The sequence below is a fragment of the Bos indicus x Bos taurus genome, chromosome 11, assembly GCF_003369695.1.
Source record: "Bos indicus x Bos taurus breed Angus x Brahman F1 hybrid chromosome 11, Bos_hybrid_MaternalHap_v2.0, whole genome shotgun sequence".
Taxonomy (NCBI): domain Eukaryota; kingdom Metazoa; phylum Chordata; class Mammalia; order Artiodactyla; family Bovidae; genus Bos; species Bos indicus x Bos taurus.
Genome location: NC_040086.1, coordinates 70,368,458 through 70,395,943, shown reverse-complemented (window position 1 = coordinate 70,395,943; position 27,486 = coordinate 70,368,458). Strand labels below are relative to the sequence as shown.

At 37.9% G+C, this 27,486-nt stretch overlaps 1 protein-coding gene across 2 annotated transcripts in view; it reads left to right on the top strand.

Annotated features, from left to right (window-relative positions):
- Positions 1 to 27,486, top strand: part of CLIP4 (CAP-Gly domain containing linker protein family member 4) — a 63,589-nt gene that overhangs the window by 6,327 nt on the left and 29,776 nt on the right. For both annotated transcript variants that reach the window (XM_027555757.1, XM_027555756.1), the window contains exons 3-9: positions 2,949 to 3,088; positions 4,213 to 4,306; positions 5,629 to 5,790; positions 7,489 to 7,607; positions 11,269 to 11,505; positions 12,095 to 12,230; positions 20,257 to 20,397. In XM_027555757.1, coding sequence (XP_027411558.1) covers positions 2,949 to 3,088; positions 4,213 to 4,306; positions 5,629 to 5,790; positions 7,489 to 7,607; positions 11,269 to 11,505; positions 12,095 to 12,230; positions 20,257 to 20,397 — 1,029 coding nt within the window. The remainder of the gene's footprint in view (positions 1 to 2,948; positions 3,089 to 4,212; positions 4,307 to 5,628; positions 5,791 to 7,488; positions 7,608 to 11,268; positions 11,506 to 12,094; positions 12,231 to 20,256; positions 20,398 to 27,486) is intronic.

Genomic DNA, 27,486 nt, shown 5'->3' with positions numbered 1-27,486 from the left:
CAAATATAGTAAAATAAAACCAGATAAGCCGTGTACTTATGCAGAGAGGGTGAGACCTTTCCTGGGAATGTGGCTTGAGATTGATTCATATTTAAATTGGTTCATTAAATATTCTTTGTAAAATATAAATTTAGTAGTATTCTGGTTTTTAATCTATTTAGACTTGTTTTCCTGGGACTGTATTTTATCAGATAGGTGATAAAGGAATAAAAGAAAACTGGAAGGTAAACTTGATGGATGTGTTACATTTCTAATTTAGATAGATTTTTTTCAAGTAAAATATTGGGTCACCATTTCAAATTGTCTTTGAAGGTAGAGATAATGCAGTTTTTAAATATTAGTGAAAATATAATGATTGGATTGTGAATTTGTCTTTTTAGCTATATCCATTCTAATAACTATTCATCTCCAAGTATGCTATTTTTATATGTTCAGATTCTGTAGCAGCTTGCCTTGTAGTCATCAAAGGTGTTACATAAAACCCATGCCTAGATCTTGGGAGTTATTTGCAGTTTTTACAAAAACTGACTGGATTGATTTTCAGATATAAAAAAATCAGTTATGCAGGAAAAACCTTGAAAAGCACTTTGCACCTTGCTTATGGCACTTATCTTGTTCTATCTTGAGTCATAATTGTCTTCTTTCCTTTCCCAGACCACAGCTCTTTGGATGGAGTAGAAATCACATTTTGCTTTTGATTATCTCATTGGGCTAAGGTAGTCATTTGTTGATATTAGTTGCTCAGTCAGTGTTTGTTGAATAAATACATTGAAAGATGAGAATGGGCATTGATCCCTTTGTATAACCAAAATTAAACATTGTATGAATTCTTAATAGGTCCTTAGAATCTGAATGGACCTACAGTTCAGCTTTCCCTACTCATTTCCTAGTATAGAAATTCTGTTTCAGGATCTCTGATAGGTAACCATTCAGCCACTTGGACATCTTCAGTAGTAGGAAACTAATAGTTTATTTCATAGCTAAAGTTTTAGTTGTGGTAAAAATTGTTTTTGTATATGGACTCAAAGTATGCCTCCTTAAAATTTTGGCCAAATGGTTTGATATGTTTTTGGAACAAACACTTTTTTATATGATAACCTTCAAACGTTTGAAGATAATTTTGATATTTTAAATTAGTCTATACTTCTTTAGGCTACACATTTCTGATTCCTCTACCAGTCCCTCATCATCAGGATCTCTAGACCCTTTTCACTCCAGCTGTTCTCTGTTTAGTATGCTGTAGTCAGTGTCCTCTTAAACCATGGCATCCAGAATTGCGTTTGTTGAGTATTTGTTGAGGGCCTGTTATGCGCTAGGTTGTTGTCCCAGGTGCTGGGGATAGCACAGTGACCGGGAGCGACATTCTAGGAAGGAAAACAGACAATAAAAGAACACAGGAATAAACAAAATGTGGATTTTATAGGTTATAATGAATTCTGTGGCGAAAAGAAATGGACAGAGGATAATGGAGCAGAGTGGTTGTTAGATGGGCTGGTCATCTGAAGAATCAGAAGCATCTGGTTGAGAGAAGAACCTGGAGAGACGTGTTCCAGGCAAAAGAATAGGAAATCAAAGACATGGAGTTGGGGAAAAAACTTTGGTGTATCCAGAGAAATAGTGCTTCTCAGCCACAATAGCCGCTGTGGCTGAGAAGCAAAGTGGTTGAAGGGCAGAATGGCAGGAGATGAAACTGGGGAGGAAGGCAGGGGCCAGACCAGGCAGGATCATTTAGGCTTCAGAAAGGAGTTTGTATTTTTCTCTAAATGTAATGGGAATGTAATTTTGTCTGTCTCCTTCTACAAAGGAATCTTGGTGAAATTTTGATTGATTAGAATTGAAATTATTTTAAATAATAATTAAACTTTAAAGTTTAAATAACTTAACTTATGTATGCTGCTAAAATCTCTACATTTTAGCTCAATAGTGAATTTTCTTGGGGAGGCAACATCATAGAGGAAAGACGATAGATTTTGGAGGCAGACCTGGTTTTCTGCCCCAGATTTGTCACTTGCTAGCTGTCTGACTTTGAGCAAGTATTAGTTAGTCTGAGCTTATCTATAAAATGAGACTAATACCTATCAGGTAAGGTGTTTGGTAAAGTGTAACCACTCAGCAAATACTGCTTTTCTAATGAGTCTCTTCTTTAGATGCTTCTGATTTTTTAGAGTCCCTAGCTTCTTTTTCAAGATTAAAGAATCTGATTTTCTTCTGTTCTCTTTTATTTTCTGGCCATAGGATAATCCGTTCTCTGAATCTTAAGGAAGTTTTAAGGAATTTTAAAATCATGTTTAATTTTGTCTAGTATTCCACATCTTTACTAATACATATTCCAGATAACCCAACCTCTTGGCCTCAATGCTTCCTTTCTGCATTATCACATATTACTTCCTTATTGTGTGTACATAGCAGTTCCCCACTGGCTTCTCAGTGGGTAAAAAGTAATGCCTATTTACTATGGAAAATTAGGAAACTACAGAGAAGTAACAAGAATATTTAAAATTACACATCATTCTAGTACCACTGTTAATATTCTGCCATGTTTCTTTCTACTATGTATGTTTTAATCATGGATGTGAATCTACTATTCATGACATATTTATAATGTTTTGAGAGGTGAAAATACCTGTAAAATTTGGCAGATTTTCTGTGCTTTAGAGGAAGTTCTTGGACAGTTTAGGGTTTGAGATCAGTGCACTCAGATTTTTGTTTAATTTGTGATAAGATGTGGTGTGATGTGTGAAAATCTCATTCTCACAGCACTTCAGAAGTGTTTCGTAATTTTTGGTGATCCTGACTTGCTATTGAGACTTGCTTAAGGTAAAATATTTCTAGCACCTAAAAGTATTTGTGTCATTTGAGTCCTGGTCTTGTTGTTTATTATTTTTAACATATGCTTTTGGAAATTTTAATAAATATAATTTATGCCTTTTTTTTAATTCTTTAAACAGAGTTTTCTTTCTTTGATCCTAATGATACATCATGCCAGGAAATTCTCTTTGATCCCAAAACTTCTGTATCAGAATTATTTGCCATTTTAAGACAGTGGGTTCCTCAGGTCCAGCAAAACATTGACGTTATCGGAAATGAGGTGAGGAGTTTTTATATCATAAATCCTATGTTAGTAGGATTGTTAATTGTAAAATATTCTTCCCCCATTGGAATGAATAGGTGGTGATAAAGGGGAAGCCTTTTAAAGATGCTGATGCTTGTTCTTTGTATCTCTGGATTTTTCACCAAAAGTGAATTAGTGCTGTATAGTCTTTCCATCGGGGCTTCCCATGTGGCTCAGTGGGTAAAGAATCCACCTGCAATGCAGGAGACGTGGGTTCAATCCTTGTTTCTGGAAGATCCCCTGGAGGAGGGCATGGCAACCCACTCCAGTATTCTTGCCTGGAGAATCTCATGGATAGAGGAGACTGGCAGGCTACAGTCCACAGGGTCGCAAAAGAGTGGGACACGACTGAAGTGACTGAGCACGCACACAGCACAGTCTTTCCATCATTCCCTTGTGCTCCTCACTTCCTTACATCTGGAGTTCTGACATTTGACTCTTGATGGGAGCAGGCATTTTTCATATTTTCATACAAATTAATTTATAAATTAAAAAAATACTTTCATGAGGGAATTTGATTACCATCATGTTTATCTATACTTTTGGGTGGCTTGGTAAAGATCTAGACTTAAATATAATTTAAAAACTCTAAATTTTTTGCAAGAGGAGTAAAAGAATAATGCTGGGTTCCTTGACCAGCTTACTGTCATGTGTTAAGGAAGAGGGGCTTATACTTTTTCAAATACTGTTACTCCCATTAGAAAGGAAATTTGCTTGTCCTTTGAGAGGTTAAGGAACCTATTTTGAGTGACAAATTACTTGGAAATACTCTTCAAGAGTTTCCTTTGATCTGGTGACAAGTTCAATTTTCATTATTGTTAAAATTCACCCGTAAGAGAAGTCAGTTCTGTCTACTCATTTTGTGCGTTTATGCTCAGTTGCTAAGTTGTGTCTGACTCTTTGCGACTGCATGGACTATAGCCCACCAGGCTCCTCTGCCCATGGGATTCTCCAGACAAGAATACTGGAATGGGTTGCCATTTCCTCCTCCAGGATTCATTGAGAACTAATTCAGTAAGACTGACTATCCTGGTTCCTCAGTATTGGTTTGAAATCAGTAGACTCTTATATTGTAATCATATCTTCCTTGGTTTCCTCAGATTCTTAAGAGAGGTTGCAATGTGAATGACAGAGATGGATTGACAGATATGACTCTTTTGCATTACACATGCAAATCTGGAGCTCACGGTATTGGTGAGTATGTGGCGAGTCTGTTAATGGCTTGAGACATCTATGTTTGTGCTTGTATGTTTATGTCAACCAGAGTCCCTGCAAGGGCACCTAGGTGATGATGATGATATTCCTTGAATAGGCGAGGATTCAGTTAGGTCCTGCACACACCTTGTTCCTGTTCCTCCCTTTTCTTGAGGGAGTCTTTATAGTCTCCTGGTACCTCCCAACTTTTCTGGAACAGGCTTCATGCCTGCCTGCTTGCTAGGTGAAAGTAATTAGTAACACCCAGAACCTTCCTGAGGGTTTATAGCAAGGTTTAACAGTCCATGCTTTTTTCCAGGCATCCCGCTCCCTACAGACCTTGGTCTTTATGTCTGTCTAAGGTCTGTTCCTACATACATATGTGCAGTTTCCAAAATTGGTATTCTCCTGTGCTATACCTGGTGGCTCAGAGGTTAAAGCGTCTGCCTGGAATTCGGGAGACCCAGGTTCGATCCCTGGGTTGGGAATATCCCGTGGAGAAGGAAATGGCAACCCACTCCAGTACTCTTGCCTGGAGAATCCCATGGAGGGAGGAGCCTGGTAGGCTACAGTACATGGGGTCACAAAGAGTCGGACATGACTGAGCAACTTCACTTTCACTTTCTTTGTGCTATACCATTGCCTTTTAATGATAAATTGTGAATACCTATACCTGTTTCAATAGTCTGAGACAGTGCTTCTTAAACTATTGATGATGAAGGACTCTTCTGCTTTTTCTTTCTGCGGTCCATCATGGACTGATACTTTTGTAAAATAAAATAAAAATGACCTTGTAATAGAAAAATGAAATTAAAGACATATAAAATACAAGCCCAAGTATTTTTCAAAAGCATAAAATTGCATTTCAGTTAATATATTCAGAGGAAATGATTACACAGGGAAAAAGAGAAACGTTATTGGAAGTGCAAATTACAGTTTGGGACTGGCAGTGGTCCACAGAGTGCACCCTGAGCAGCAGGGGTCTGGCACACTGGTTTTAATGCTCTATAGTATTCCATTATATGGATGTCTCATAATTTATTTAACCAGTGTCTTATTATTGTACTTTTAGGTTGTTTCACAATTTTATTCATAATAAAAAGTGCTGTGATGAACATCTTTACAGCTATGTGTTTATCAATATCCTTGAGTATGATTATTTTGTTAGAAAGAATAAATTTCTTGTAAAAGTGACAGGTTTTGAGTTGTAAGTGTATATTCAGTGTGCTGTTTGCCTTGGCTTTTTAGATGAGGTAGTAGATGGCATGCATTGGAACTTAACATTTGTATTGAAGGAAAGTAATTTAGAAAACCTTTTCTAGGTGATGTTGATACAGCGGTAAAATTTGCAACTCAGCTTATTGATCTGGGAGCAGATGTTAGTTTGCGGAGTCGATGGACAAACATGAATGCCTTGCATTATGCTGCTTATTTTGATGTTCCTGAGCTTATAAGAGTGATTTTGAAGACATCTAAACCAAAAGGCAAGTACTACAAGATCACCACTGGATGTTATTAATTGAACACATTATTGATGGCAGAAAAATTATAACTCAAAGATATTTTTACTTGTGATCCATCTTGTTCCATATGACTTCCAATCCCATTTTATTTTTCAGAAATAGTTTGAATTTTGTAAATTGAAGTTTAGTTACTATCTTTTCACAAAAGATTTAGTACAGAGACATACAAAATAAAGTGTTATCTCATTTTTTTATATCTCTGCACATTCCCCAGTAGAACATGGATTTTATAAAGTGTAGTTGAATCTATGTATAGTTCTTTTGCCTTATTTGGGTAGCTAGAAATTTAGAGCAATAAAACCTTCAGAGCTGAGCGCTGAAATCATGAAGAATATTTATTTTAGGTGGTATTCAGTTCTGAAATTCTGTGATTCCATTAAAGGATAGATTTTCATTTTTTTTCTTCTTGTCTTGATGGTGCTTGATGTCCCAGAAATGAACATCAGAATGTCTAAATCGCAGTCGTGGTTCTTTACAGTGGGCAGTTTTCTTTAGAGAAAAAATGACAACAAGTGCAGTAGTATTACTTTATGTTGAAGATCGTATGCGGTGTTTCCTCCATTTGTAGAAGACTTGTTTTACAGATTCAGTAAATTTCCCAAACTCTGCTTCATATAGTTGTCCAGCTCTTCTTTCCCTTTTTGTGTTTTCACGTTTTGAATAATGTTAGGAAGAAAGCCTCTCTTGATGGTACAGTGTCTTTAATAACTCAGGACAGTGTTCTGAGTGTGTCTTGGTTTGTTTACAGTGTGGGTAGGGCATGTAAGGTGGTGAAGCGGTCGTTTGATTCAGGTAGGATTAGCAGAACCAGAGGTATATTAAACCCATGTTATAAAAAACAGTTGAAATGGGATATCCGAATCTGGAGTATATCTAGTGTCTGTGTATAGCATCCTGATGATTTGTTGAAAGTTCTTAAAATGTTCTTAGAATTGCAAGATTCTCATTCTTCCTGTGAAATCCAAATTCATCATAAAGTATTGTGAATGAATACAGCATGTAGCATATGTTTAATTACACTTTAATTTATTCCGGGTTTGAGAAGTCTCCATTGTTTTACCTTCTTTTTTCTATGAAGAGGCAGATAGTAAATATTTTAGGCTTTGTGGACCACATGGTCCCTGTTGAAACTACTTGATTCTACAGAGAGGTGTGAAAGCAGCCACAGAGAATATATAAATGAATGCAAGTGGCTGTGTTCCAATAAAACTTTATTTATGAAAACACGATGAGTTGGATTTGGCCATGAGCCGTGGTTTGCTAGTCACTGATCTAAACCCTGCTACATTATCATTGTTGTGGCAAATATCCAAGAGGTTTAGTGAAAGAGTGTGTTAAGACAGTTACTTTTACAAATACGAATTATTGCCATTAATTGCTTTTAAGTATACTTTAGTTTGTGATGGTTAGAAAACCCATGATAACATGAGTCCATTTGATAGTGAAATTTTATTATACTAAGGAAAAAATTAGTTAACCAGATTGTAATATGCAGATTTTATTCCATTGTGAGAATGGTCCTTCTAGTGGGTTGGTTTAAGTCTTGTCAATAGCTTATACCCCTATTCCCCCAAATAAATCCAACCCAACCTGCCTCTTTTCACATTTTAATAGATTAACTAAAAATTTTGTTAATATACTTGTGATGTTCAATTACAGATGTGGATGCCACTTGCAGTGACTTTAATTTTGGAACAGCTCTGCATATCGCTGCATATAACTTGTGTGCAGGCACTGTGAAATGCTTATTGGAGCATGGAGCAAATCCTGCATTTAGGGTAAGAGGTTAAATTAAAAGTGAAAAATATTAAAACATCCCACATTATCTCCCAGGAAAGAGTTGAATCTGGATGCTGTTGTGGAACTCTTATATGAGTAAATAATTTATATTTTTTTGTGCTGCATATAAAGAGTACTAATGATAAACTTTTATCTCAAATAAGTTTAAGGCATAGCAGTGAATTTCAGTCCTTTTATATCGATAAGCTCTACTAGCCTTACTTTCATTCAGCTAAATAAAATGTTCTTTAGAGTTTATCATCTTTGAGTTTAAAAGTATCTTTCATTTAGACTTTTGCTTTATTTATAAAGCCTTTAGCTATTAAATAAAAATGCATATATTAAAGTTTATAGTTCTGCATTAAACCATATTTTAAATTCTTTTGGAAAGAAGTTTTATTTCAGACAGTCTAAAAAAGGCCTATTTAAGAATGGAGTAAACCTTTAAAATTGACTTAAAGGAAAAATTTATTTTTTCACGATCAAGTTACATACTTACAAAGTTAACACACAAGACCGAACTTCATAAACTTCAAGTCCTATTTTATTGTCTTCACCAAAGTGGCTCTGCGTGTTCTTTTCTGTTGCATTACTAGCAGTGACTTGCTCTGGCAGGGATTCTTCACTGGGTCTGTGCATTCTCTTGAAGTGGCAGCAGTGGGCAGTGCTAGCAAAAGCCTCCTCCCCTTCTCTTTTCCTTGCTTTCCTGTTTTGCCTTCCCTCCCCAGTTCTTTGCCACTTTTCTTTCTGTTTAACCCCATCAACCCCTCTGTTCCTCCTTCCCTCCCTCCATCCTTCGTACCCTATTGTTTATTAGGCACTGGGAGAATACATGCGTCTGGGACAATACATATGGCACTGGGACAATAAATGTGTCTCTGTCCTCAAATAGAATATCATCTAGAGGAGGGGACAAACAAGAGAGCAGGCAGATTTACTCTAGGGTGTCAAGTTGAGTGTGTTAGGATGGGAGACGGGCGGGGTGTGGCACAGAGTGTCATGGGGTTCCATGGGAGGGGAGTCTGTCCAAGCCTTAGGAAGCCTGCTTCCTGGCATAGGTAAACTCGAATACTTAAACAGAGTTGAGAATTAACCAGGTACAGGAGGGAGTTGAGAAAGGCCCGTTAGGCAGAGAGAGCGGCGTGCACAAAGGCCAGGAGTTGATCGGAGTGTGAGGGTGATAGGTGCTTGCTTTTGCTAGTGCAACTCTTGGCAAGACCCCATTAATGGAGCGAGTATTTTGAATCTAGTAAGATGCAGTGAGGTATGTCACGGAGGTAAATTACCAATTCAAGCCCAAAGTAATTAATAGATTTTACCCACTTTTGGTAGTTAATACTTAAAGATATCTACATGTGGGTCAGCAGTAGCCCTTGGATCAGACCCTAACTTAGCCCCTACTTTAGAAAAAAGTGAAATTCTATCATCATGAACAAGTCTTCTTATGTTAACATGACATCATTATTATTTTATTAGTATTTAGTATTTTTTAAAGACTGAAGTTTTAGTTGCTAAATTTTATGTAGGAATTAATAGAAGTGTGTGACTTACTCTAGAAAGGTGAGGACTTAAAAATCTGAAGTAAAATATTCATTGTAAAAGTAGCCTATCACTTAACAGAACAGGCTTGTTGATTTTAAAAAAGTTTTTTTCCCTTCTTTCTTTTTCTCAAGAGTACATATTAGCACTATAGATAATTTTCTTTATATTTTGTACTTTAAAATTGGGGATCAAAATAGTTCATCACCATCCCCCAAATTTGATAACATGTCTTCCTACCGTATTTTTACTTAGAACCAAACTGACTTGAATTTTAAAATAAAAATGTACCACAGCTTTCTTATCCATTCGTCTGCTGATGGACATCTAGGTTGCTTCCATGTCCTGGCTATGGATAAGAAAGCTGTGGTACATATACACAATGGAGTATTACTCAGCCATTAAAAGAATACATTTGAATCAGTTCTAATGAGGTGGATGAAACTGGAGCCTATTATACAGAGTGAAGTAAGCCAGAAAGAAAAACACCAATACAGTATACTAACGCATATATATGGAATTTAGAAAGATGGTAACAATAACCCTGTATACGAGACAGCAAAAGAGACACTGATGTATAGAACAGTCTTGGACTCTGTGGGAGAGGGAGAGGGTGGGATGATTTGGGAGAATGGCATTGAAATAGGTATAATATCATATATGAAACGAGTCGCCAGTCCAGGTTCGATGCACGATACTGGATGCTTAGGGCTGGTGCACTGGGACAACCCAGAGGGATGGTATGGGGAGGGAGGAGGGAGGAGGGTTCAGGATGGGGAACACATGTATACCTGTGGCGGATTCATTTTGATATATGGCAAAACCAATATAATATTGTAAAGTTAAATAAAATTTAAAAAAATTAAAAAAATTAAAAAAAAATGTGAAGCCCTTGCAAACTAAGTGTTCTAAAAGCCTCATTCTTTTATCCACATGGGTCATTTGAAGATAATTATCAGAGGGGAAGAAAAGGGAAAAAGGTTTCTGAGCCAAAGAATCTTGGTTCATCTCATTAAGAGAAGATTACAGTCTGGAATCTTTCTGATAAAATCTGAGTTTTTGGTTAGGGAGCCTAGAAGAAAGAGGGTTTGTTCGAGGGAAGGACAGCATGGAGCAGGAGAAGAGCTGAGAGTCCAGCGGTTGCTGCAGTGAGTGTGGGCTGACTGAATGCCGTCTCTGCAGTAATCATGGAGATGAATGACGCAGAGCGATCACTCAGTCATCTCTCCTTGCCTAAGTCTCCTAATTGGCAAACTGGAAATGGTAGTAATATTTTACTTGTTTAGTTGGTCCCTCCTGCTGCAATAAAAACAAATTTGTAACAGGCAAGGATTTTTACCTCTGTCATTCACAAGCTTTTTCTTGATGTGATAACCAAGTGAGAATCTATGGGATAGAGTTTTGCTTCTGTAAACACCGTGCAAATGTTAGTGGGCCCTGTGACTGACCGTTTTTTTTTTTTTTTTTTTTTGCTGCAGGATAAATCCCAGCCCCAATTTTAGAAGTGTTGAAACTATGGATTCTGTTCTCGAAATCTGAGTCGCACCATGAGTGGGCAGGGTGGGTCAAGGTCACGGAGTCTAGGGGGAGGCTCAGGAGACCGGTGGGAGTGTCGGGTCCAGGGTTGGGAAGCCAGGCAGTCCTGTGACTTGTATCTCCAGAGGTGCCTTCTCCAGGCATGCCACCCACTAACAGCCTGAGCTCCTGCTCTTCCCTCAGCCTGGACTGCCATCCCCACCAGCTAAGCTGCCCCATGTTCACTTCCCTAGGCCTCTGCACCAGTGCCGCTCAGCACCAAGGCCTTCTCTGCCCCCGTATCCATGTTCCTCTTCTCTGCCTTGTTCTTCTCTCTGCCACTTTTCACCCTTTGATACACCATACATTTTATTTATGTGATTATAGTCTGCCCCTCACTAGGCTGTGTGCTTTTTGAGAGTGGAGCTATTGATTTCTTCACTGTGTGTGTCTTTAGCACTTAGAATGGGCAGGTAGTAGGTGTTTAGTGAATAATTTTGAATAAATAAATGATCAATTTAACTTAAGTTTTTTCCCAGAATACTTTTAGGTGGCCATGTAGAGCTCTGAGCTGATATGAATTGAAAAGTTTCTCTTTATCTGTAGAATGACAAAGGGCAGATCCCCGCTGACGTTGTTCCAGACCCGGTTGAGATGCCCTTGGAAATGGCTGATGCTGCGGCCACTGCTAAGGAAATCAAGCAGATGCTGCTGGACGCAGCGCCTCTGTCATATGATCTCTCAAAGCCCTTGCTTCCAAATTACGATCGTGTTACTAGCAAGGCGATGCTGACGTCACTTGGCCTGAAGCTAGGGGATCGTGTTGTTATTGCAGGACAGAAGGTATGATAGTAGCTGCCGTCTCTAAAGCCATGTCCAAGGTCACTACGTGGCTTATGTGCCAAGGGTGCGGTGTGGCTTGGGGTGTTTTTTCGCTTTGTTTTTAAGTTCAATGTGTAGGTAGAAAGATACTTAATGGAAAACATGAGATTTAGATGCATGGTTACTATAAAGTATAACTTAAGAATATAAACTATTAGTCAAACTGAATAATGAAGGCATCTGTATTTAAATGGGAGAAAATTGGAGGGGCTGAGTGAATTTACAGGCTTCCAGTCTGCAGGTTTCCCCTTGCAGCTCCCTCTTCCCCGGTAGTTACAAGTTACTACTGTATGAAAATGCAGCAAACGGGACTCTCACTGTTCCTGCCTTAGTTGTTGAGTGCATATAGATTAAGGATTCTTATACCTTCTTGGTCCATCAGCTCTTTTATCATTATTTGTGTCTGTTTTTATCCCTGGTAATATTTTCCTTCTTCTGAAGTCTGCTTTGAGTGAGTGCTTTTTAAAGACTTCTGTGATAAAGTTACAAGAGTAGAAAATTTGGGATTGCAAGTAATACTCAAAAGTTACCCTGATTTATATTTCTTTAGGTTGGAACATTGAGATTTTGTGGAACAACTGAATTTGCAAGCGGACAGTGGGCTGGCATTGAGTTGGATGAACCAGAAGGAAAAAACAATGGAAGTGTTGGGAAAGTCCAGTATTTTAAATGTGCCCCCAAATATGGTACGGTAGATACTGCCTAATTTGATAAGAATTAATTTAAAGTAATACAGTTTTACTCTTTGATTAAAAAAAAATTTTTTTATGGTTGAATTTGATCCATAATGCTGAGGCACAGCGTTTAATGACCCATTTCAACTATTTCATAGACTTTTTCTTTTCTTTTTTTAGTTTATTTTTTAATTGAAGGATAATGCTATACAGAATTTTGTTGTTCTCTGTCAAACCTCAACATGAATTAACCATAGGTATACATATAACCCCTCCCTTTTGAGCCTCCCTCCCGTCTCCCACCCCATCCCACCCCTTTAGACTGGTACAGAGCCCCTGTTCGAGTTTCCTGAGCCATACAGCAAATTCCCGTTGGCTATCTATTTTACATATAGTAATGTAAGTTTCCATGTTACTCTTTTCATATATCTCACCCCTTTTCATTATTTTTAAATAAAACGTTCTCCCTGGTTATAAATGAATGAAGAGTCTGCCCTTTTCTTACTGAGCAGTCTTGTGACTGATAGAGTATGTCTTACTAGGAGTGCACCCAGCTCTGTGGACCTTCCTGAATCCCGCTGGTGGTGGTATCAGGACTGAAGAAGGGCTTTTATTCTTTATTACCAAAGAACTACAGTACTCTAGAGGCTGAAGAACTTGAAAAATTAGAAAAGCAAGTGAGGCCAACTTTATTACTGTGCTTCTGAGCTGGAATGATTGTTTCTGAGAAATGTTTGCTTAATTTTATTTTCTCTGCTTCTTTCTCTCTCTCTCACACACACACTCTGACACATTGATTTCTAATTGCTTTTGTTACTTACTATGTTGAGAATATTTTCCCAGAACATTAATTTCCCTGTTTGCACAGTATTTCATCTTGCAGCTTGATAGGGAGGCAGAACAGGGTAGTGTTTGAAGAGTATAGGCTTTGGAGCCTGATGGCTGGGGTGTGAATCAGCTGTTCTCTCTACTGGCTATGGGACCTTCTTTCTCTTCTTGTGTCACCTCAGTTTTCTTCTGTAAATTGAGGATAACAAACCTACAGAGTTCATGTGAGAGTTAAATGTATTGATAAATATAGAAAGCACCTAGAAAAGTGCTTGGTTCCCTGTAAGCACCCGAAAAATGTTAACTACCTGCTACCTGTTGTAAATGTATCAAATGGGGGGTTGTGTTATTACTGCAGGACAGAAGGTATGATAGTAGCTGCCGTCTCTAACGCCATGTCCAAGGTCACGACATGGCCTCTGTGCCAAGGGTGCAGTGTGGCTTGGAGTGTTTTTGTTTTGGAGCCTGGCCATTTGGGAAACTCACCAGTTTCCTTTCATCATACACTTAAGCTGGAGCCTCATTTTTGGCTCTATTAAAATTTTTCTTTATAAAAAATGTCCATGATGTTAGATTTAAAAAACATAAAAAAAGGAGGAAAAAATGTAAAATCGCCTGTATATGTATTCTGTTTATTTTTTCCCACACAATTTGGATTATAAGTAGATAGTCTGCATTTTTAACTGACATCCTACTAGAATTTCTGTAAACCTTTAAATATTTTTTGAAAGTATGATTTTTTATATGATTCCATTTCCTTTAATTTTTCTAATTTGATAGGTGAAAATTGTTTGAATTCATATTTCTCTTGATTGTGGTGAAGTGGAATGTCTAAAATGTTCTGTTGTAGCACATGTATTTTTTGTATTGTCTTGGTAATTCCCAAGAAATAATTACTCATATTGTTTGCCCATTAAAAAATTGGGATATTAGTGTTATTTAAACTGACAATAGTTTTTAAAATATGAACGCATGTTTAGGATGTTAAGCCTTTGTGTTTACTACAGATACTTGGCCTAGTTTGTCATTTTCCTTTGAACTCCATCTGCAGTGCTTTTGGACATGTAATTTTATGCAGTTAAAAAAGACTTTTCCTTTATAATTTCTTAAAATTGCTTTTATGCTAAGGTAGGTCATTCTTCCGAATCCAAGAGTTCATTATAGGTTATATATTTTATTCTTTTGAATGTGTTTATTCTTAAATACTGTATTAGGCAATTAATTTGGAGTTTATTTGGTTAGTTGTATGAGGTTAAGAATTTAATTTTCCTGTATTAGCTAATTTTGGCAACTGTCCAGCAGACTAAGGGCAAGACCAAAACCATTAGCAGCAGAGAGAGCCGATGTAGATCAAAGCCCTGGGAGAGGCTTAGACTGTAGCAGAGTGTGTGTGGCCTCCCTAACCCCATCATCCCAAGGAGAGGCATGCATGATTAGGACAGAGGTGGATCCCCAAGGACCCTTCCTCCATTCCCCTTTCCATATTTCAATGGCAAGTTGGGTGGCAAGGGTCATATGTTGGATTATACAGAAATGGGCATAGTCCTTCCTGCTGAGCCAGCTCAGCAGTCTGAGCCCAGTCTTTGCTAAACTACTTGAGGTGTGGGGAGCAGGAGAGGTGGAGCACCCCATGATGAAGCAGAAGCCAAAGGTTTCTCAGCAACAGGTTTTTTTTCCCCTTCTCCCTAAATCTATCCTTTTCCCTTTGACTTGTTGTGCTTCCTTTAATATGAATTAAGTTCTAAATGCTGCAGTCTGTTTCAGGATTGTTTTGTTCCATTGATCTGTTAATTCTAGCACATATTAGATTTTTTAATTATAGAAATTTTATCTTCTTTGGAGAAATGTCTATTTAGTTCTTTGGCCCTACGGGGAGGGAGGAGGGAGGGGAGTTCAGGATGGGGAATACGTGTATACCTGTGGTGGATTCATGTTGATGTATGGCAAAACCAATACAATATTGTAAAGTAATTAACCTCCAATTAAAATAAATAAATTTATATTTTAAAAAATGAAAAAAAAATGAAAAAAAGAAATTTTATAACAATTTTTTAAAAGATTTTTTTTTAGAGCAGTTTTAGGTTCATAGCAAAATTGAGAGAATGGTATAGAGATTTCCTGTAAACCTCCTGCCCCATACATGCACGGCTTCCCCTTTCATCAACATCCCTTCACCAGAGGGTACATTCCTTGCAATTGTTGAATCTATATGAACACATCATAATCACTCAAAGGCCATAGTTTGCCTTAATATGCACTCTTCATGCTGTGTATTCTGTGAGTCTGGACAAATATATAATGGCATGTGTCCACCAATGCCATATTATAGAGTATTTTCACTTCCCTCAAGATCCTGTGTGCTCCACCTATTCAGCCACCCTCCCCCCACTGCCCCCAGGCCCCTGACAATCAATGATTGTTTTACTGTCTTCACAGTTTTGTCTTTTCTAGAAGGTCATAGAGCTGGAATCATACAGTATGTAGCCTTTTAATATTGGCTTCTTTCACTTAGTAATTTGCATTTTTATCTCTTCATTGCTTGATAGTTCATGTCTTTTTAGCACTGAATAATACTCCCATGGTCTGAAGGTATCACAGACTTCCATTATTTCTCCATTCACCTACTAAAGATATCTTGGTTGCTTCTAAGTTTAGGCAATTATGAAAATTTTATAATTATTTTTACTATTTGATAAAACTGTTTTTATTCCTTTTAATAATTACCAAAGTAAACACAAATGCCTAGTTTAATTAGTCAAATTGTGTTGTAAAACAATAATGAAACCCTCCCCTGGCTTGTACTTCCTCACTCCAAGTCCCGTTCTTTAGAGGCAAGAATGTTTTTTACTTCTTTAGCTGTTATCTTCTGATGTTCATTTAATATTTTGACTAATATATTTATAGAAATCTTTCCAATTTTAGACATCTATTGACTTCATACTATGAAGAGAAAGATTTGATATTCTTACTATTCTGAGTCAGTTTTGTTTTGTTTTTTTTTTTGGTTGACTTCTTTGTTTTGGTGGATCACATCCTTCAGTAGCTTTTTCATAGAGGACTCATGGGAAGTAAATTTTTTGAGAGTTTCCATTCCAGAAATGTTTATTTCTACCCTTACACTTCATATGATAATTTAGTGGGATCAGGAATAGGTTGAAATTCACATTCTTTCAGTATTTGAAAGGTGATACACTATTGTCTAATGCAATTTGGCAAATGTTTTCTGTTAAGGGCCAGGTAGTAAATAATTTTGGAGAAGGAAATGGCAACCCACTCCAGTATTCTTGCCTGGAAAATCCCATGGATGGAGAAGCCTGGTAGGCTACAGTCTATGGGCTCACAAAGAGTTATGGGCCATATTTTAGGTGTTAAGCTGGCTTAAAACTCAACATTCAAAAAACTAAGATCATGGCATCCAGTCCCATCACTTCATGGCAAATAGATGGGGAAACAGTGACAGACTTTATTTTCTTGGGCTCCAAAATCACTGCAGATGGTGACTGCAGCCATGAAATTAAAAGATGCTTGCTCCTTGAAAGAAAAGCTGTGATCAACCTAGTTCAGTTCAGTTCAGTTCAGTTGCTCAGTTGTGTCCGACTCTTTGCAACCCCATGAGTTGCAGCACTCCAGGCCTCCCTGTCCATCACCAACTCCCGAAGTTTATCCAAACTCATGTCCATTGAGTTGGTGATGTCATCCAGCCATTTCATCCTCTGTCGTCCCCTTCTCCTCCTGCCCCCAATCCTTCCCAGCATCAGGGTCTTTTCCAATGAGTCAACTCTTTGCATGAGGTGGCCAAAATATTGGAGTTTCATCTTCAGCATCAGTCCTTCCAATGAACACCCAGAACTGATCTCCTTTAGGATGGACTGGTTGGACACTCCTTGCAGTCCAAGGGACTCTTAAGAGTCTTCTCCAACACCACAGCTCATCAACCTAGACAGCATATTAAAAAGCAGAGACATTAATTACTTTGCCAACAAAGGTCAGTATAGTCAAAGCTATGATTTTTCCAGTTCTCATGTATGTGAGAGTTGGACTATAACGAAAACTGAGCACTGCAGATTTGGTGCTTTTGAACTGTGTTCTTCACATCTTCACCAGATGTGAAGAACTGACTCCTTTGAAAAGACCCTGATGCTGGGAAAGATTGAAGGCAGGAGAAGGGGGCGAGAGAGGATGAGATGGTTGGAAGGTATCTCCGATTGGATAGACATGAGTTTGAGCAAGCTCCGGGAGTTGGTGATGGACAGGGAGGCCTGGTATGCTGCAGTCCATGGGGGTCACATAGAGTTTGACACGAGTGAACTGAACTGATGGGCCATACAGTCTCTTGTTGCAACTCTTCAGCTCTCCTATTGTAGTGAATAAGCAGGCATAGACAATATGTAAACAAATGGGTGTGGCTGTGTTCCAACAGAACATTACAGAAGTAGGCGGCAGGGAGGACCTGGCTCTCGGGCAGTACTTTGCCAGCTCTTATCTTGAGATTCCATGTTGCTGTTTACAAGTTTCAGAGTCTTCTGCTTTTTCCTTTTCCCTATTTTTGGAAACTTCTTTGGAAGCTTTAGTGTTTTTTCCCTTTTTTTTAAATTTTATTTTTTCTTTAGTGTTTATGTTTTTATTTCTTATTAAAATTGTAGTGGAGTTTTAGGAGAAATTGTGGGTAAACAAAATGGGTTATGTTTATCTAGAAATTCATTACTCTTCTGTTTAAAAATAATTCTTCCTTAGATGTTTATTTTTAGTTAAGCCTTATAATTATATGTGAGGATCTGAGGAGAATCCTATCACTATTTTGATTAGCATGAGATTCTAAACAGGAAGGTTAGCATGTATATGGCGCACACTTTGGACTTTGATTGTATCCAGTCATTGCTTTAAATTTAGTTTTGCTTCTCTCAAATGATTTAGTTAATTAAAAAAAGCAAGGAGGATGAGAACTATATAGTTCATTCATTGAACAATGTTATTGTGACTTTAGTGACACAAACAAATTTGAAAAATAATTCATAGTCTGCACTGATAAATATGTTTTGGTTTTTGATTTTTTTTCAGTCCTTCCTATATCCACACATATAACTTCTCACAGATAATCATAATGCAGTCAAACTTACAGTTCAATTTTTGTTTTCTTGAATTTGCTTTTCATATTTTTATATATATCTACGTAATCTTTGTTGTTCTAGTTGTTAATGGTGATGTAATAGTTCACAAATATAGTTGATTCATTCCTTCTATTGCCAAATAATTGTTTTCTCTTATAATATTGCAGTGTTGGCATATTCAGGTACACAGTCTTTTCCTCCAATTTGGATTATTTTCTTATAATTTCCAAAATTGTGATTGGGTCATAGTAGAAAACTAGAAATTGCTTTTATTCTTGAAATCTATCTTCTCCTTATAATATACATGTGTAACCTTGTTCACCGGAGAAGGCAATGGCACCCCACTCCAGTACTCTTGCCTGGAAAATCCCATGGACGGAGGAGCCTGGTGGGCTGCAGTCCATGGGGTCGCAAAGAGTCTGACACTACTGAGCAACTTCACCTTCACTTTTCACTTTCATCCATTGGAGAAGGAAATGGCAACCCACTCCAGTGTTCTTGTCTGGAAAATCCCAGGGACGGGGGAGCCTGATGAGCTGCCATCTATGGGGTCACACAGAGTCGGACACGACTGAAGCGACTTAGCAGCAGCAGCAGCAACCTTGTTCACACCTCTTAAATATGAGTATTTCCTTATAGTTAGTATCATAAAGTAAATTAGGGCAGAATTCTTGTCTTCCAGTAAGATTTTACAAATGTACATCTCACAGTATAAAATAATTTATTTCTTCAATCCCATGACTTGAGAATGTATGTGTATTTGGCAAGGAAAATAATTTAGAGAAAAGAATAGAAGGTCAAATAAAAATCTGATAGTCGGGAGATAGAAGAGAAAAAACATTGTGGAGAAGTCAAAAGATCTGGGAAGATCAGAAGGAAGTACTGTAGAATCCAAGGGAGGAAAGAATGTCAAGATTAGCAGAAAAGCAGTATAGTTTTCACTTGTTAGCTATAAATAGAGCACTCACTTTTTGTTGTCCTTAAAAACCTATTTTAAAACAAGTTGTTTTAATGTATTACATTTTGGTCATAATGTATCTTTGTTAGTTTAGGTGTAAACACTGAATGGAAATGTATCGTACACATATTATGACTTTATTTTTTCTTCTTAAATGTCTTAGCCAAATAATCTTGGTATTTACAGTTCATATTCACTGTTTCTAATGTCTGCCTGTTTATATATACTGGAATTTTATGCCCAGATAAACTTCTTTTTTAATGGAATTTTATACGCTCAGCTGCAGCAGAGAGGCTGCCCCTTCCCCCATCCCCACATGCCTCGCATCCCCAACACACACTGTATTGTTTCTGATTTTCAGGTGTTGAGGGATAAGCCTTTGGGGAAGATTATATTTTGTATTCAAAAGTATTTTATATCCCTACTATGTGTCAGGCACTATAATTAGGTACATTGGGGGAATGCAGAGATGAGTAATCTTGAATTTTGTCTTTAAAGTCTGGAAAGGAGATAAAACATGGACATAAAAAGTTATAATATGGGAAAAAATATGTCCTAAGGAGCTATAGAGAAAGTGATAAGGAAGAGTAGTTTTTATACTGTATAGCAGGGGTCCCCAGCCTCCGGGATCTAATGCCTGCTGATGTGAGGTGGAGGTGATGTAATAAAAACAGAAATAAAGTGCACACTAAATGTAATGCACTTGAATCATCCTGAACCATCCCTCTCACCCCAGTCCATGGGAAAATTGTCTTCCACACAACTGATCCCTAGTTCCAAAGAGGTGGGGAACCACTGCCTATATAGTACATCATTATTTGCTGGTACTTAGAAGCAATTATAATGTATAAAAGTATACTTATTACTTCTACTCATTCCTCTTTTTCCTTAGTTTCACTTAGTGCCTGACTATGTTACGTGCTTCTTGAATTACTGTGTATGTTGTTAGTCTTGACAACTAGATTGTAACCTCTCTGAGGGCAAGTACTGATTCTTACTCTTTTTTCTCTCTCTCTCACTACAAGGACACCTAGTAGACACTCAAAAAGAACTTAAAGATGTTTTGCTACTGAATGGTTGTACTTGTCCCTTTATTTGAAATGCTTTCAATTGTTTAATATTAAAATTCTGCCTTCTCTCTTAGGTATTTTTGCACCTCTTTCAAAGATAAGTAAAGCAAAAGATCGAAGGAAGAATATAGCACACACTCCTTCTACAAAAGCTGGACCTCTCATCAGGTCCCAGAAAATTGATGTAGCTCATGTAACATCAAAAGTAAATACTGGTAGGTCAAACCAGAATGTTAGCTATCTTGTTTTAATTTTAATCCATGTAATACCTTATATTGCTTCAGACTTTTTGTTTAGCTACCTGTGAAACCTGAACTTATTGCCTGCAATGTATTTGGTTTATGATTTTAATTCCTAACAAGAGTATTTCAGATATGTACCTTCCCTTTCCCCCCAGCTATCTCCATACTTTTATCTAACCTCAAAGCTAGACTTTATACTTCTGATAAATATTTATGCAACACAACCAGCTTTATGTTTCTCACCTATTCAAGAATTTTAGTGACTTTTTTAAGATTTTTTTTTTTGATGTGGACCATTTAAAAAAAGTCTTTATTGAATTTGTTACAATATTGCTACTGTTTTTATGTTTTGGATTTTTTGGCTAGGAGGTATGAGTGATCTTAGCTCCTTGACCAGGGAAGGCAAAGTCCTAACCACTGGACAACCAGGAAGTCCCGACTGAGTCTTTTTTTTTTTTTAATCAGAGAAAGTCATGACTTTTGAAACTGGCTGTCAGAGACCTTTTGTTGATGGAGGGTCTTACTGTTTTGCAGTTGAGCTGTGGTTGATCATGTCTCACTGTCTTTTGTATATATTGTCCTGGCTCTTCCTTTCATACTTGTCCCAAGCTGCTTCTCTGCAATGTTTGACTTCTCCCGGAGGTCCGTGTCTTTGTGTACCTCCTTACTCACATCCTGTTTCTCTGTGAGGACCCCCTGATGACCCAGGTCTCTTTGATCTCTTCATTGTTATCCACAATGCCTAGTTGCTATTTGTTAGCTTGGGTTTTGTCCTCTGATTGCCTTATCCATGCAGATCTTTTATTCTGTTGGCAAAATCTTAAACTTTAAATGGACTGTGAGAGTATTTTGTACTTTCATATTCACTGTGGCTTCCCTGGTGGCTCAGATGGTATAGTGTCTGCCTGCAATGTGGGAGACCCAGATTCAATCCCTGGGTTGGGAAGATCCCCTGGAGAAGGAAATGGCACCCCACTCTAGTACTCTTGCCTGGAAAACCCCATGGACAGAGGAGCCTGGTAGTCTACACTTCACGGGTTAGCAAAAAATCGGACACAACTGAACGACTTCACTTTCACTTTTCATTCATTGTGGCACATAACACAAAATAGGTACAATGAAACTAAGCCATGCCATGAGGTGCCACCTAAGATGGGAGGGTCATGGTGGAGAGGTCTGACAGAATGTGGTCCACTGGAGAAGGGAATGACAAACCACTTCAGTATTCTTGCCTTGAGAACCCCATGAACAGTATGAAAAGGCAAAATGGTAGGATACTGAAAGGGGAACTCCCTGGGTTGGTAGGTGCCCAATATGCTACTGGAGATCAGTGGAGAAATAACTCCAGAAAGAATGAAGGGATGGAGCCAAAGCAAAAACAGTACCCAGTTGTGGATATGACTGGTGATAGATGAGATGGTTGGATGGCATCACTGACTCGATGGACATGAGTCTGAGTGAACTCCAGGAGTTGGTGATGGACAGGGAGGCCTGGCGTGCTGTGATTCATGGGGTCGCAAAGAGTTAGACATGACTGAGTGACTGAACTGAACTGAATTGAACCCATCAATAGCTGAAGCAGGAGGGCTCTCTACCATGAATAAAGGAGTGTGTCCAGGAATTGGGTTGCCCTTTCTACTCTGTTCCACTGACTTATTTGAATATCCCTGTGTCAGTACTGCACTTCATGATTACTATAGGTTTTTTTTTTTTAAAAATCTTGATTTCCATTAGAGGAAAGCCTCCTCTCTATTTTCTTGAATGGTGTCCTACCTGTTTGGCCTTTTTTATGTTTTTATTATTTTTTTAAATTAATTAATTTTTTAACTTTACAATATTGTATTGGTTTTGCCATTCATTGACATGAATCTGCCGTGGGTGTACATGTGTTCCCCATCCTGAACCCCCCTCCCATCTCCCTCCCCATCCCATCCCTCTGGGTCATTCCAGTGCACCAGCCCCGAGCACCCTGTATCATGCATTGAACCTGGACTGGCAATGCGTTTCACATGTGATAATTTACATGTTTCAATGCCATTCTCCATATCATCCCACCCTCTCCCTCTCCCACAGAGTCCAAAAGACTGTTCTATACATCTGTGTCTCTTTTTCTGTCTCACATACAGGGTTATCGTCACCATCTTTCTAAATTCCATATATATGCATTAGTATACTGTATTGGTGTTTTTCTTTCTGGCTTACTTCACTCTGTATAATAGGCTCCAGTTTCATCCACCTCATTAGAACTGATTCAAATGTATTCTTTTTAATGGCTGAGTAATATTCCATTGTGTATATGTACCATAGCTTTCTTATCCTTTCGTCTGCTGATGGACATCTAGGTTGCTTCCATGTCCTGGCTATTATAAACAGTGCTGCAATGAACATTGGGGTACACGTGTCTCTTTCAATTCTGGTTTCCTTGGTGTGTATGCCCAGCAGTGGGATTGCTGGGTCATATGGCAGTTCTATTTCCAGTTTTTAAAGGAATCTCCACACTGTTCTCCATAGTGGCTGTACTAGTTTGCATTCCCACCAACAGTGTAAGAAGGTTCCCTTTTCTCCACACCCTCTCCAGCATTTATTGCTTGTAGACTTTTGGATAGCAGCCATTCTGACTGGCGTGAAATGGTACCTCATTGTGGTTTTGATTTGCATTTCTCTGATAATGAGTGATGTTGAGCATCTTTTCATATGTTTGTTAGCCATCTGTATGTCTTCTTTGGAGAAATGTCTGTTTAGTTCTTTGGCCCACTTTTAGATTGGGTCGTTTATTTTTCTGGAATTGAGCTGCAGGAGTTGCTTGTATATTTTTGAGATGAGTTGTTTGTCAGTTGCTTCATTTGCTATTATTTTCTCCCATTCTGAAGGCTGTCTTTTCACCTTGCTTATAGTTTCCTTTGTTGTGTAGAAGCTCTTAATTTTAATTAGGTCTCATTTGTTTATTTTTGCTTTTATTTCCAATATTCTGGGAGGTGGGTCATAGAGGATCCTGCTGTGATTTATGTCGGAGAGTGTTTCACCTATGTTTTCCTCTAGGAGTTTTATAGTTTCTGGTCTTATGTTTAGATCTTTAATCCATTTTGAGTTTATTTTTGTGTATGGTGTTAGAAAGTGATCTAGTTTCATTCTTTTACAAGTGGTTGACCAGTTTTCCCAGCACCACTTGTTAAAGAGATTGTCTTTTCTCCATTGTATGTTCTTGCCTTCTTTGTCAAAGATAAGGTGTCCATAGGTGTGTGGATTTATCTCTGGGCTTTCTATTTTGTTCCATTGATCTATATTTCTGTCTTTGTGCAAATACCATACTGTCTTGATGACTGTGGCTTTGTAGTAGAGCTTGAAGTCAGGCAGGTTGATTCTTCCAGTTCCATTCTTCTTTCTCAAGATTGCTTTGGCTATTTGAGGTTTTTTGTATTTCCATACAAATTGTGAAATTATTTGTTCTAGTTCTCTGAAAAATACCGTTGGTAGCTTGAGAAGGATTGCATTGAACCTATAGATTGCTTTGGCTAGTATACTCATCTTCACTATATTGATTCTTCTGATCCATGAACATGGTATATTTCTCCATCTATTAGTGTCCTCTTTGATTTCTTTCACCAGTGTTTTATAGTTTTCTATATATAGGTCTTTTGTTTCTTTAGGTAGATATATGCCTAAGTATTTTATTCTTTTCATTGCAATGGTGAATGGAATTGTTTCCTTAATTTCTCTTTCTGTTTTCTCATTGTTAGTGTATAGGAATGCAAGGGATTTCTGTGTGTTGATTTTATATACTGCAACTTTACTATATTCATTGATTAGCTCTAGTAATTTTCTGGTGGAGTCTTTAGGGTTTTCTATGTAGAGGATCATGTCATCTGCAAATAGTGAGAGTTTTACTTCTTATTTTCCAGTCTGGATTCCTTTTATTTCTTTTTCTGCTCTGATTGCTGTGGCCAAAACTTCCAAAACTATGTTGAATAGTAGTGGTGAGAGTGGGCATCCTTGTCTTGTTTCTAACTTTAGGGGAAATGCTTTCAGTGTTTCACCATTGAGGATAATGTTTGCTGTAGGTTTGTCATATATAGCTTTTATTATGTTGAGGTATGTTCCTTCTATTCCTGCTTTCTGGAGGGTTTTTATCATAAATGGATGTTGGATTTTGTCAAAGGCTTTCTCTGCACCTATTGAGATAATCATATGGTTTTTATTTTTCAATTTGTTAATGTGTATTACATTGATTGATTTGAGGATATTGAAGAATCCTTGCATCCCTGGGATAAAGCCCACTTGGTCATGATGTATGATCTTTTTAATATGTTGTTCGATTCTGTTTGCTATAATTTTGTTAAGGATTTTTGCATCTATGTTCATCAGTGATATTGGCCTGTAGTTTTTTTTTTTTTTTCGTGGTATCTTTGTCAGGTTTTGGTCTTAGGGTGATGTTGGCCTCATAGAATGACTTTGAAAGTTTACCTTCCTCTGAAATTTTCTGGAAGAGTTTGAGAAGGATAGGCGTTAGCTCTTCTCTAAATTTTTGGTAGAATTCAGCTGTGAAGCTGTCTGGTCCTGGGCTTTTGCTTGTTGGAAGATTTCTGATTACTGGCCTTTTTATAAATCGAACTTCCATGTAAACTTTAGAATAAGCTATTCAGTTCAGTTCAGTTGCTCAGTTGTGTCTGACTCTTTGTGACCCCATAGATTGCAGCATACCAGGCCTCCCTGTCCATTACCAACTCCCGGAGTTTACTCAAAACTCATGTCCATTGAGTTGGTGTTGCCATCCAGCCATCTCATCCTCTGTCGTCCCCTTCTCCACCCGCCTTCAATCTTTCCCAGCAACAGGATCTTTTCAGATGAGTCAGTTCTTTTCATCAGGTGGCCAAAGTGTTGGAGTTTCAGCTTCAACATTAGTCCTTCCAATGAACACTCAGGACTGATCTCCTTTAGGATGGACTGGTTGGATCTCCTTGCAGTCCAAGGGACTCTCAAAAGTCTTCTCTGACACCACAGTTCAAAAGCATCAATTCTTCGGCACTCAGCTTTCTTTATAGTCCAACTCTCACATCCATACATGACTACTGAAAAAACCATAGCCTTGACTAGACGGACCTTTGTTGGAAAAGTAATGTCTCTATTTTTTAATATGCTGTCTAGGTTTATCATAACTTTCCTTCCAAGAAGTAAGCGTCTTTTAATTTCATGGCTGTAGTCACCATCTGCAGTGATTTTGGAGCCCCAAAAATAAAGTCAGCCACTGTTTCCCTTGTTTCTCCATCTATTTGCCATGAAGTGATGGGACCGGATGCCATGATCTTAGTTTTCTGAATGTTGAGCTTTAAGCCAACTTTTTCACTCTCCTCTTTCACTTTCATCAAGAGGCTCTTTAGTTCTTTGCTTTCTGCCGTAAGGGTGGTGTCGTCTGCATATCTGAGGTTATTGATATTTCTCCTGGCAATTTTAATTCCAGCTTGTGCTTCATCCAGCTCAGCGTTTCTCATGATGTACTCTGCATATAAATTAAATAAGCAGGGTGACAATATACAGCCTTGACGTACTCCTTTTTCTATTTGGAACCAGTCTGTTGTTTCACATCCAGTTCTAACTGTTGCTTCCTGACCTGTATACAGGTTTCTCAAGAGGCAGGTCAGGTTGTCTGGTATTCCCATCTCTTTCAGAATTTTCCACGGTTTGTTGTGATCCACACAGTCAAAGGTTTTGGCATAGTTAATAAAGCAGAAATAGATGTTTTTCTGGAACTCTCTTGCTTAATAGAATAAGCTGTTATGTTTCTTTAAAGAAAAATCTGTTGGGAGAGGGGTGGGGAACTGGGAAAAAGGGGATTAGGAGGCACAAAATTGTAGTTAAAAAATAAGTCACGGGGATGTAGTGCATAGCATAAGGACAATGATGCTGTTACAATTCTGTAGTGACAGATGGTAACTAGACTTCTTGTGGCAACTGATTCATAATGTCATATATACAAGTGTTGTACACCTGAAGCTAATATATTATTTATGTAGCTATACTTCAGTTAAAAAAATAAAAAGGATAAATAAATAAATAAGATGATAAATGTATCCCCAGGGTAAGAGAATATTAGTTTGCAACTATAAACTGGAATTATATCTCAAAAGTGCTTGTCCAAAAATCAAGAGTTATTTTGCTCCTCAACAGAAAATTACCTTCTGGACAAATGAATTAACAAATTATGTTAATGATATTTTTAGTGTCAAAAAATAAAAAATTATCTGTTGAAATTTTAATTGGTATTGCATTTAAGCCTAAAATCAATTTGAGAAATGACTTTGATATTCAGTCTTTTAATTATAAGCTTGGGATATCACTTTATTTAATTGGATCATTAAAAAATGTCTCAGTAAAATTTTATGATTTTCTGTATATTTTGCACTTGTTTTGTTCTATTCTTAGGTACTTTGTACTTTTTGATTCTCTGTAAATGGTATCCTTTTAATGTGAAGCCCAGAAGTACACAGCAGGTATGGAAGGAAAGCTCAAAGAGGAGCCCTCTATTTCTGGTCTGAGGAGCAGGAAAAGGAATCTCCTACTAGACAAAGTGGAGGAAATCCCTGTTATCCTTTTCAATTGCTTTTAAAAAAATCTCTTTGGTTCTTTCACACCCTAGTCCCTAAGCAATCCTGCATCTTGTAATAGCAGCAGGGGATGGCCAGGCACCTAAAACCCCCAAGGGAGGGAATCCTTTTTTTTGGCCAGAGAAACTGTGGTCCTGAGAATGTGGATGGAGTCCCCATTAGTTTTTCTTCTTTTTTCTCACTGCTTGGCCCTCAAGAGATTGTATGACAGAGCAGAGCAATGAAAGCCTAGTCATTCTATCCAGAATATCAGGAGGAGGGTGCTTCTGGAGACCATGTGAGGAGGGAGCTCAAGAAAGTGCTCTCAGAATGGGGGAGCTTACTGCAAGCTGTGTGTACATGCATCTGACCACAGGCTTTGGTCTGCACAGACCTCCACTCAGATCTCAGGCTGCCTACTGGGTGGCACAACACACAAGCCAGATCAAAGAGGCTTTGGGAACCAAACTGACATTGGTACCAC